General features: G+C 44.9%; 2 protein-coding genes across 2 annotated transcripts; one reads left to right on the top strand and one right to left on the bottom strand.

Moving 5' to 3' along the window:
- The first annotated feature begins 234 nt into the window (after positions 1-234).
- On the top strand, positions 235-7,624 carry ddx55 (DEAD (Asp-Glu-Ala-Asp) box polypeptide 55). The gene is made up of 14 exons (XM_086095894.1): positions 235-384; positions 460-510; positions 629-715; positions 1,097-1,188; positions 1,313-1,375; positions 1,739-1,888; positions 3,505-3,694; positions 3,756-3,838; positions 4,207-4,338; positions 4,407-4,499; positions 4,574-4,688; positions 5,258-5,426; positions 5,507-5,817; positions 7,065-7,624. The coding sequence occupies exons 1-14, from the start codon at positions 277-279 to the stop codon at positions 7,203-7,205; spliced, it is 1,785 nt and encodes a 594-aa protein (XP_085952020.1). The 5' UTR covers positions 235-276; the 3' UTR covers positions 7,206-7,624.
- Positions 6,846-10,870, bottom strand: eif2b1 (eukaryotic translation initiation factor 2B, subunit 1 alpha). The gene is made up of 9 exons (XM_086095903.1): positions 10,620-10,870; positions 10,267-10,368; positions 10,062-10,198; positions 9,833-9,949; positions 9,186-9,298; positions 9,038-9,106; positions 8,235-8,310; positions 8,043-8,168; positions 6,846-7,413 (listed from the first exon to the last, which is right to left on the bottom strand). Exons 1-9 carry the CDS (start codon positions 10,630-10,632, stop codon positions 7,258-7,260), a joined length of 909 nt encoding a protein of 302 aa, XP_085952029.1. The 5' UTR covers positions 10,633-10,870; the 3' UTR covers positions 6,846-7,257.
- Between the last annotated feature and the right edge of the window lie 236 nt (positions 10,871-11,106).

An 11,106-nucleotide genomic window follows, 5' to 3' on the forward strand; every position in this document is an offset into this window, starting at 1 on the left:
CAATCCAGAAGTGTTAGCATTGTGATGAAATTAGTTTTTTAGCCTGGGTGAGGGTGACGATGTAAATTCAGTAAACATTTTAAGTTTGATTAATTCTCCGAATCGTTCGTCCTCACTAGTGTTTTAATTTTTAATACCCACAGTTTCTAATTAAAACCTTTACTCGCTCTTAACGTTCGACGTGACTCCATAAACACAACCCGGAAGTGTAAACATCACGTGTGGTAGCTTTAGCCTTGGCTAACCACTTCGAGACGTGCCATTTTCCCCCCCAGCATGGAGGACACAACAGACGGAACGTGGGACCGTTTAGCTGTTAAGTTAAACGATAAAATCTTAGAGACGCTCTGCGAGCTCAAGTTCACACATATGACGCCCGTCCAGGTATGTTTAATGGACGTAAATCGACATGTTCAACTTGATCAGCTAAACATTTTTTTTTTAACGTTTTTCCTCCAGGCTGTCTGTATCCCACTTTTTATGAGCAACAAGGACGTGGCTGCTGAGGCGGTGACTATCTATCTATCTATCTATCTATCTATCTATCTATCTATCTATCTATCTATCTATCTATCTATCGATCGATCTATCTATTTATCTATCTGATTGGATGTGATGTTGCGTGTAGGTGACTGGTAGTGGGAAGACGCTGGCGTTCGTCATTCCTGTTCTGGAGGTTCTGCTCAGGAGAGAAGAGAAGCTAAAGAAGATGCAGGTGTGTGTGCATTTAAGGTTCTGTGATGCCCTCACATGTGGGCAAGGAGAGCTCACTATTTTTTGCATGAAATTGTTTACTTTCATTGAACGTTGTTAGCCTTCTAGCATAATTTCCTAAGCCAGTTTGTACTCACGGTTATCAAATCAACAAAGTACAATTTCAAGCTTTTAATTATGGCATAGGCAACTGTCCTGTTGGATTAACAATATGCTAGCTTTCCATTAAATGACCGTCAATATTCAGTTTGCAATTTTGGAATGAATAAATAAATCCCCACGTTAACTTCTCATGGGAATTGTACAGAAAATCCCAGGAATTTACTGGTGTGTTCATTGGTGATGTATTCACATGCGATTATTCTTGTTCTTTGACATGCAGGTGGGCGCGCTGGTGGTCACGCCCACGCGTGAGCTGGCTGTGCAGATCAGCGAAGTGATTGGACACTTCCTTCAGAAGTTTCCGCAGTTCACGTAAGGTGACCCGTGTCGACGATATGCGTGAAAAGTACCCAAATGAAATGATTGTAGCACAGCAAGCCTTTTTTCTTCTTCTTTTTTTTTACACAAATGAACTTCCTATATTCCTGGTTTCCAGGCAGATATTGATGATCGGAGGCAACAACCCGATGGAGGACGTGGAAAAGTTCAAGGAAAACGGGTAAAGTCGGATGTAATGTAGTGTTAGAGCTGAACGATTTTGACAAACGTCACATGACCAAAGCCGGAAAACGGTTGTTCGCTGAGCCCTTAGGCACTGTGATGTCATTTTCAGTCGACAGCAAGTGCAAAATGGCCGCCCCCTGCCTAAGGTCCGCCATGTTGTCATGTCATTTCAATTGCTTTGGCGCATGGTGAGATCATCCAAAAGTGCTTCCCAAGACCAAAAAAAAAAAAATGGTTGATGAGAATTCTCGGGGGAAAATATGTCATCATATTACACGACGAGGTTTTTCGTCTCTGGGAAGTAAAGCGTTCATGTCGATTGTCGTTGACAAATTCAACCCGTGATCGGTTGTTGCAGGGCTAACATCGTGATCGCCACGCCCGGCCGCCTGGAGGACATGTTCCGCAGGAAGGGGGACGGCGTGGACCTGGCCAGCTCGGTCAAGAGTCTGGACGTGCTGGTTCTGGACGAGGCCGACAGACTTCTGGACATGGGCTTTGAGAACAGGTCGGGAGAGGTCAAGTCGACATTCACTTGATAACACGTTTGCTACTTTGACCCACGGGTCCGCTGACCAAACTAGTAGCGAATTTATATGAGATCAAAATCACCATTTTGGATGTCACTGACTTGGCCACACCCCTCAAAGGCACACATATAACATCGTTGGTTTTTGGTGCGACTCGGCTTGTCTCAACATACGTAACTTAAAAAAAAAAAAGTTGATTTCTTTACATTCCCTTTTATATTTGTATAATACAGTAATATTATTGACAACATTTTCAGTATTTTTTTAAAATGAAGGCAGCACTTCATACATCAAACCCTTGTATGCTTGCGGTTCGACATTTGAAAATTGAAAAAAGTTTTGGCACCTCTCCTCCACGATCACACATCATACAGTTGGTTAAAAAAAATGAAACACTTTATTCTTAAAGCTGCAATATGGAGATGTTTCCCCCAAAATATCTTTACAATAGCTTTTTTATTTGACCATTTATGACTGAAACATCTTCCAATTAGTAGATTAACACCTTGGCTGTTCACGATGCGTACTCCTGCAAGCCTCTGGCCAAACGTTTTCCGACTGGATTCGGGTTCAAATTTCCCGCCCTGCAGATGTGACGTCATTTGCGCATCGTCTATCGACAGTGTTTGCCACAGCATGTTAATACTTGGGCGGGCCACCCAAGTAAACTGGCCACCACCCAAGTCGTTTTCAAGAAAATGTAATTAAAAAAAAATATATATATATATATATATATATTTTTTTTTTTTCACGCATCGCGACTAGATAACATTAGTTTGCCGTCACTCACTTGTGGATCATGAGGTTAGAGTAGCAGGACTGACAACCTCACCCGGAGTCCACCCACCCAAATCTGTGGGAAACGCTGATCTATGTGAAGAAGCGTGTGTGCAGTTTCATTTTTCGTCAACAGATGGCAGTAGCAATTGGAAATGGAATTTTCTGCATCGAGTACACTGATGTGAATATATGACTGGATAGCTGATAGGCCAAGACTTTTGAAGCCGCGAGGCCGCCATATTGCTCCTCCCAAGAAACGTTTCTCGGCATTGGAGGTAATTGGAGAACATTTGAGACCGTACTTCGTAGAAACAGCATGATTTATCATGTTTCCAGTTTGTTAAACAAACTTCAGACATTTTACAACATGCCTTAAATACATATATAAATGATATGCTTAATGATGTTTACAGGAGGAAACTTTTATCTCTTTTTTAATTAAAGAATTATAACTGTAATTCAACAAAAGGTGCCTCTTCCAAATCTAATATTGGGTTCTAAGGAATTGAGCGATAAAAGAAAACGAGAGTCTTCAAAGCAGCACACAGCATCCGCTTGATCTTCTTTTTTTTTTACTTGTTAAAAAATAGTGACCAATCTGTACGTATACCATATAATTTATACAGTAGTCTGCTTGCAAGATGGGAGGAGCAAGATGGCCGCCCTGTGACTTCAATGGCTTGCGTGGGTGTGCATCGCCTCTCCAGTCATATACTCAGATCAGTGGTCCAGTCGTTTTAAATATGACTTGACACTTTCGATGAGTTTCTTGCCGCTAACCTGCTAACCGCTAACCACAGCTCTTTCCCGGCAGCCTGAACGCCATCTTGAGCTTCCTGCCCAAGCAGCGGCGCACCGGCTTGTTCTCGGCCACGCAGACGCAAGAACTGGAGAAGCTGGTGCGAGCCGGACTCAGGAACCCGGTCCGCATCGCCGTCAAGGAGAAGGGCGTCGCAGACAGCGCCACCCGGAGGACGCCGTCCACACTGTGCAACTACTACACGGTCAGTCGTGCACGCGTCACATGCACGCGCGCGCACGTCACTCACGTTGGCTCCGCTTCAGGTGTGTCGCACCGAGGACAAGTTCAACCAGCTGGTGGCGTTTCTACGGCAACACAAACATCAGAAGCAGCTGGTCTTCTTCAGGTGCCACGTCGGCGGCGGCGTCTTCACGGCTGTCATGTCACGCTCCTCTCGTTTGTCTTTTCTTCTTCTTCGTCATCTTCCTCCTTTCTCATCTTCCTCTTCTACTCCATTTTTATTTCTCATCTTCCTCCTCCTTTTTATTCCTCATTTTCTGCCCTCCGCTTCCAGCATTGCTCTTTTCTCATCTTCCTCATCCGCCAATGCCTTATCTTCATCTTTTCCTCTTCTCCTCATCTTTCCCTCCATCCTCCTCTTCCTCCCTCCCCTCCACCTTGTGCACCTCTCCTCCTTTTCTAATCCTGCTTAAACCTCTTCCTCCACTAAGTCATCCTCTTCTCGCGCCGCCTCATCCTCCTCCTCCCCCTCAGCACGTGCGCCTGCGTGGAGTACTTTGGCCGCGCTCTGGAGACGCTGGTGAAGAAGGTCCCCGTCCACTGCATCCACGGCAAGATGAAACACAAGCGCAACAAAATCTTCGCCGACTTCCGAGCCCTCAAAAGGTGAGCTCGCCCGACGTCCGTCCGTCCGTCCTAGCGGCCGCCTCACGCTGGCCGCGCGGTGATTGCAGCGGCATCCTGGTGTGCACGGACGTGATGGCGCGCGGCATCGACATCCCCGACGTCAACTGGGTGCTGCAGTACGACCCCCCCAGCAACGCCAGGTCAGTGGCGCCCGTTAGCGTAGCACGTTGTAGCATGTGACCGGTTGGCGTAACGCCTGCCGCCTCCTTCCCAGCGCTTTCGTGCATCGCTGCGGCCGCACGGCGCGCATCGGTAACCACGGCAACGCGTTGGTCTTCCTGATGCCGATGGAGGAGTCCTACGTCAACTTCCTGTCCATCAACCAGAAGGTGAGCTCGTGACTCCCATCGTCTTCGACCTTTGAAATGAATGCGAAGGCCGTTCATTTGTTCTGGCAGCCCAGTGAAAAAAAGAATCATATTTTGTAAAATCAACCAGTAATGATAACATGAATAAATAGAATGTAAAGAATAGTCATTGTGTGACCACCAGGGGGCGGTAAAATACAAATTACTTGGTTGTTTAGTCTTCTATTTAATCAAGATTTGGAATAGACTTTTTACAAAAATATATATATATATAAAGTCACCTAAAAAAGTAAATACAACTGAACTGTTCTTGTGTATGGAGGACCAAAAACGCCAAAATAAAAAATATATAAATAAAAGTGAAAATAAGAGCTGATATATACAAAAAATAATCTAAATGGACATTTAATCTTGGACTATTTTATATTTATTTCCTCATTTATTTTTCTTTCCATTTATATTGTTTTTTTGCATTAAATTTTTGACTTCTATTCATGGTATGACATTTGTATTTATTTTTTATTTGAGCAGTTTTGGTCTTCTCCACTTGTGCGGCGGTTCTTTGATTGTCCGCGTTTGGCATCGTGCAGTGCCCGCTGCAGAAAATGGCCGCCGTGAACGACGTGGTGGACGTGTTGCCCAAAGTGAAGGCGCTGGCGCAGGCGGACCGCGCCATCTTCGATAAGGGCATGAAGGCCTTCGTGTCGTACGTGCAGGCCTACGCCAAGCACGAGTGCAGCCTCATCTTCAGGGTCAAAGGTCACATCTTCCACAATCAACGTTAAAAATCCAGTTTTCCCCATCCTGACTTTTTTTTCTTTTCCCTTTTTCCGCCGCAGATTTGGACTTTTCCTTGGTGGCCCGCGGCTTCGCGCTCCTTCGCCTGCCCAAGATGCCGGAACTGCGCGGCAAAAGTTTCCCCGCCTTCCAGCCGGCGCCGTTGGACACGGAGACCATTCGCTACAAGGACAAACAGCGTGAGAAGCTGCGGCAGAAGATGCTGGCGGAGCGGCGGCGGCAGGACGACGACGACGGCGGCGGCGGCGACAAGACGAGGACCAAGAGAGCCGTCGTGAAGCAAGCGTGGTCCAAGCAGAAGGCCAAGAAGGAGCGACGCAAGAAGAACGCCACCAAGAGGAAACGCTCGCAGGTAACCGGTGCAACATTTCACGTCCGAGAAAGTTGTTTGCGTTTTCTGACAGGTGATCAACCAAACCAACTCCAAATAATGGCCTATTTTTAATAAAGCCATTGACATTAAAACATCTTTTGTTTTTTTCTGGAAATAATACAATAATTGACTAATATCGTAATTGTTGATGGCAGCTCTCGTTCTTACTTTGCGTTGCTGCCAGGTGGAACCTTCACATCTTCAAGTGTTTTAGGAATTCAAAAAACGGCATATTTGAGTCATTTAATGTTATTTTCAGGCTATTTAAAAAAAAAAAACTTGACAGCTAATCAAATTGATTTGAATTGATTAATCACTTCAAGGCTTTGTTTAATTCATCTGAAATTTGGTGAAATATTCTTCGGGTTTCTGCCTCTGTAAAACAAAATGGTTTTTTCCCCTTTTTTAAAAATGATTATAGTATAGCAAATGTTAGCTTTTACTTAAATAAAAAAGTAAAAAATAAGTAACATTTGTACTGATATTCTGATATCTTATGAAATCAATTTGCGCATTTTCTGCACAGGCAATTTTTTTGTTGTTTTTTGTTAAATCCAGATGGAAATTGAACAAATTCTTGATTCATTTTCAGCAATCAAAAGTTCATATTTTGTCCAGAATGAATTTGATCACATTCATTTTTCATGTACAATTAATACCTTTAAAACCAATTTTTTTTACTTGCTGTCGACTGAAGATGACATCACCAAGTATGTAACGACCAATCATGGCTCACTTGTTTTCTGGGTTTGGTCGTTACCTATCAAATTTATTCTGGACAAAATATAAACTTTGTACTGCTGAAAATGGCTCAAAGAGTCGAGTATCGCTTTAACTTCCGTAAATTGACAAAATAAGCAAGACTCGTCTTATATTAAAAATAATCATTACAAAGTTGCAGCCCTACTTTAACTGGTTCAAAAATCAAAATAAATAAATAGCAACTCACGTTATACAAAATGAACCTAATGTTAGTTGACGGGGACGAATTGAACAGGGTCAGGATCTGAGGTGATCTACGAATGATCATATATATTTATTAACAGTAATATTGATGACATTTTCTGAAGACGCCAACAAATGTGAACTTAAAACAAAAGACAAACGTGCTGAAGAAAAGTCCAATCGCTTGGATTGAACATTTTGCGCACCGCAAGGAGCTGCAAAGCGACAAGCAGCGCAATTTCTCGGCGGCAGCAAGTTGAAAATGTGGCGGTCGTCCTCAGGGCTTGGACGGCGAGGACGGGGACGCGGACGGGGACGTGGACGAGCTCCTGAAGGACACGCGTCTGCTCAAGAAACTGAAGAAGGGCCAAATCTGCGAGGAGGACTTTGAGCGGCAGATCACCGCCGGCGAGCATCATTAAGGACACGTTTCTTTTTCTTTTTTTTTTAAATGTTTCTTTTTTTATTGACCTTTCATAAATAGAGCTTGATGAGCTCGTCGCTGACGGCCGACGGCGTGAGGACGCCGAGGTCGGTGAAGAGCAGCGTGATGAGCGAGGGCGGCGTGTAGTCCACCAGCGGGTGCTCCTCGGACAGGTTGGACCGAGTCTTCAGCGTGTCCGCCTTATACTGACAAAAAAAAGCACGCAGGCGGGTCACGCGTGCTCGCTTGGCAAATCGTTTTCACATCCACACACAAAATAGAATAAAAACAGGAATGCTGTTATTTGCCCTGACACACGTAGCCAAAAACTTTTGTACAAGTTCCTCAACTCGCATCATCCCAGTTGTTGATGGCCGCAAAGCCCTACTTTTGTCTCAATAAAAGTCCTCAAATGACTTCGTCATAGTTCAAAAATGCTCCAAAATGGTGGCAAAGCCCTACTTTTGTCCAAATGAAGAACCTCAACATCGTTCCTAAGCACCGGCATAACGCAAGATGACAGCAAAGTGCTCCTTTTGTTCAAATGAAGCTCCCTTCAGCTTCGCCCCTTGGCACCGGAATAATGGCAAAGCACTACTTCTGTCCAAAAATGATGCCCCTCAACTCACTTGATTTCAGTTCCTTGGCACCTGGATGCCACAAGAGGGTAGTAAAGCCCTACTTTTGTCCAAATAAAGGTCCTCAAATTACTACTACCCACATAGTTCCTTGGCACCGCAATATGGCGCCAAAGCACTACTTTGTGCATGTGTGCGACACACATTTCTTCATGTCAGCCCAGTTCCCGCCCAAAAGTGGAGTTGGTTCCGCTCACCTTGAACTGGTCGGGCACGTCCTGCTGGTTGAGCGGGTAGAGGCGCACGAACTTGAAGCTCTCGGCCACCACGTAGAACGCTTTGTTGTGGGCTTTGGCGCACACCGCCATCTGGTAGGTGCCGATCTGCGGGCGAGGGTGAAAGACGAGATGAAGGAGTAAAAAAGAAATTGAAAAAGCACGCTGTCAAACCTTGTTGATGATGCCGCCGCTCTCCACCACGCCTTCGGCGCCCACAATGACCTGATCCACCTTCTCCAACACGTACCTGACGCAGGCAGAATCAGACATAAGACAATTGGGGCCACAAATTTATTCCTTTCCATAGAAAAACTTCTTTGTCGTCTTTTTAGGAACAAATCGAGGATTCGTCAGGAAAACGACCACGCGTTGAGGTAATTTCCTGCCACTAGGTGGCATTAGTGTTTTGTGTTGGATGCTGGTGACAAGAACAGGAGGTTTTTCTATTCCAAAAAAAAAAAAAAAGTATTCTGCTCTTGTGCCCAAAATATAAATAATGTTATTTCAGCATTTTTATAGCCTAATCTGAGCAAATATGTTTTTCATTTATAAGTATTTCCGTGGGCAACTCTCACTTTCCGAGCCAGTTTCTTTTAACAATTTACACTTGGCGTCAGGCCGGAATTTTCCATGTCAGGAAAATTTCATATCATTAAAAAAAAAAAAAAATGTACAAGGATGCCGCTTTTTGCCAGCCATGCAGGACTGCATAAAAACATAAAAGTCTACACACCCCCTTTCAATGCCTGTCTTTTCTTCTGATGAGAAAAAATTAGATTAAGAGACAATTTCAAAGCTTTTCCTCTGTTAATGTCACCTGTGTGAATAAATATATTATTTTAGACAGGTTGCAAAAATGTGCACACCCTCTTAGGACTGCGGTTGTGGCTGTATTCCAAATGAACCAATCGCATTTAACCCCTTCAGACGAGCATTTTTTTCCTGCTGGGCCTTTATTTCCTTTATTTCCTCACCCCACAGCAGCGTCCAGGATGATGGTGACAGGAACGTTGAGTTTTCGCAGGTGTTCGGCCATCAGTCGCCTTTGACAACAACAATGAAGGTGAGATGAAGAAAAAAGTGCCAGGATGTGCGGCGGCGGTGGCGGTGGCGGCAACTCACCCGGCACCATCGGGCTGTGACTCTGTGACAAAGACAGAGAAGCGTTTCTTCTCGGCCGCCGCCTTCTCCAGCACCTTGAGGACCACTCGAGAGTACGAGTGCGTCAGGATTTTCTGTCCCGCAGTACAGAGGTCAAAGTAAGTTGCGCCAAATTGAGAAAATGTCCAAACTACAGGCCCAACAATTCATTAACTTTTTACACCTACTTCCACCTTTAAAAAAAACGTATTTCATACTGTAAGCCACATTATACACAGTTTAAACATTAACACTGTATTTAAATATCACCCCCCCCCCCAAAAAAAACCCCACTATTAATAATTAATGAATAGATTCATCAGTGTAGCTTATAAAATATAAGTACCTAAATAGGGGTAAAAAATTAGTTTTTTTTTTAATGATTATATTGCACTAAACAGTTGATATCTATCTAACTTTGATGTTTCATCATAACAGAAGCCCTTAAACTTGTCCGCAGATGCTCCTATTCTTTCAAATGTCCCATTTGAGGAGAACGCAGGCCTGAAGAATCTGCAATTATTTGTCACAGCACCACCTACTGGCAAACTTGGCACACGTCAAACGTGCCCCATTTAACCTGGATCAAACCGTATGCCGGTCATTTTTTTTGTGGTGCGAGTGCTTACGGCTCCGTCCTTGATGAAGGTGTGACACAGCTTGGCCACTTTGCCTCTGGACATGGAGATCTTGTCCACAAACAGCTGCCCGCGCTCCTCCATCACCTTCTTGCAGCGTGCCAATTCCTGCCGGCCGTGGCCGTGGCGACAACAAAACGTGAGACGCTGGTGTCTCTGCGTTTGAATACGGAGAAATCATACGCATCCGCCGGTCCAATTGAGCGTTCGCTGCGCCCACCTGATGCTCGAGCCACGTCAGGCTGATGAAGCGCAGGAAGAGCTCTCCGCCCGACGACACGGCCACCGACGAGTCCACGCTGGTCAGGCGGTCGGTGGCCCACGTCAGGTTCTCCCTCAGGCCCAGGAGGGTCTCGCCTGAAGGTCACAAGGCCATCAATGATAACAGCAGCGGCAACACAGGCGGGCGAGAGGGCTGGCGTCACCTTCGTCTCGCTTGAGGAACTCGAGCAGCGTGCGAATGGCGGCCACCGCCGATGCCACGTCGGGGTCCTGCCTCAGCTGGCCGCGGAAGTACTCCAACAGCTCTGGAACACGATAAATAGGAAAAACACACCATTACAAGTAAGCAACAACAGTAAACATGTGATGACTACACAACACATGCACGTGCAAAATAGAAAAAAAATATATAAGGAACAGGTACACATCAAATGACCAGACAATAGAACAGCAGATGTAAAAAAAAAAAAACGCAGAAAATTGAGACAAAAAGGCAGGACACAGAAAATGACACACACGAAAGGCCACTCTCTCTCCCTGTCAGCTCTTCTCTTACCTTCTTCATTCATGCTGCCACGCTTCCGTTTTCAGGATGCCAGCCAGCAGTTTTTTTCCTCGCGCGCTTTTATCTCAAACTCCTTGCGACTCCTTCAAGTCCAATCAGCAAATCGGCGAGCAAACCGTTCAGAAAACTGACGAGCTTTGTGTAGGCAACTTTTTATTTTGGTGCCAGTTCAGAGCTCTGGAGCCGTTTTGCCGTGAGTTGACATGTCGCGCAGAGATGACGTCAGATTGCGGTCTTCTTCCTTACATATAGCGGTTGAAGCTTTATGCGCGTGTGGCCTTAGCGCCACCTCACACTCAGGAGATGTTTCTAATCTGAGTTTGTTTTTTTAGACCTTTTTTTTTTCCTATTTACCATGCCAGCGACGTAAAGAAGAATTCCATTAAAATTAGACCGAATCATCTTTAGCATTGAAATTAATTGGAATACTTATAAATCCATTCTGGCCTCACCTAAAACTCAGCCAAATAAATGGCAT

The sequence above is a fragment of the Leptonotus elevatus genome, chromosome 15, assembly GCF_054856555.1.
Source record: "Leptonotus elevatus isolate MCC_2025b chromosome 15, RoL_Lele_1.0, whole genome shotgun sequence".
NCBI classification, from domain to species: Eukaryota; Metazoa; Chordata; class Actinopteri; order Syngnathiformes; family Syngnathidae; genus Leptonotus; species Leptonotus elevatus.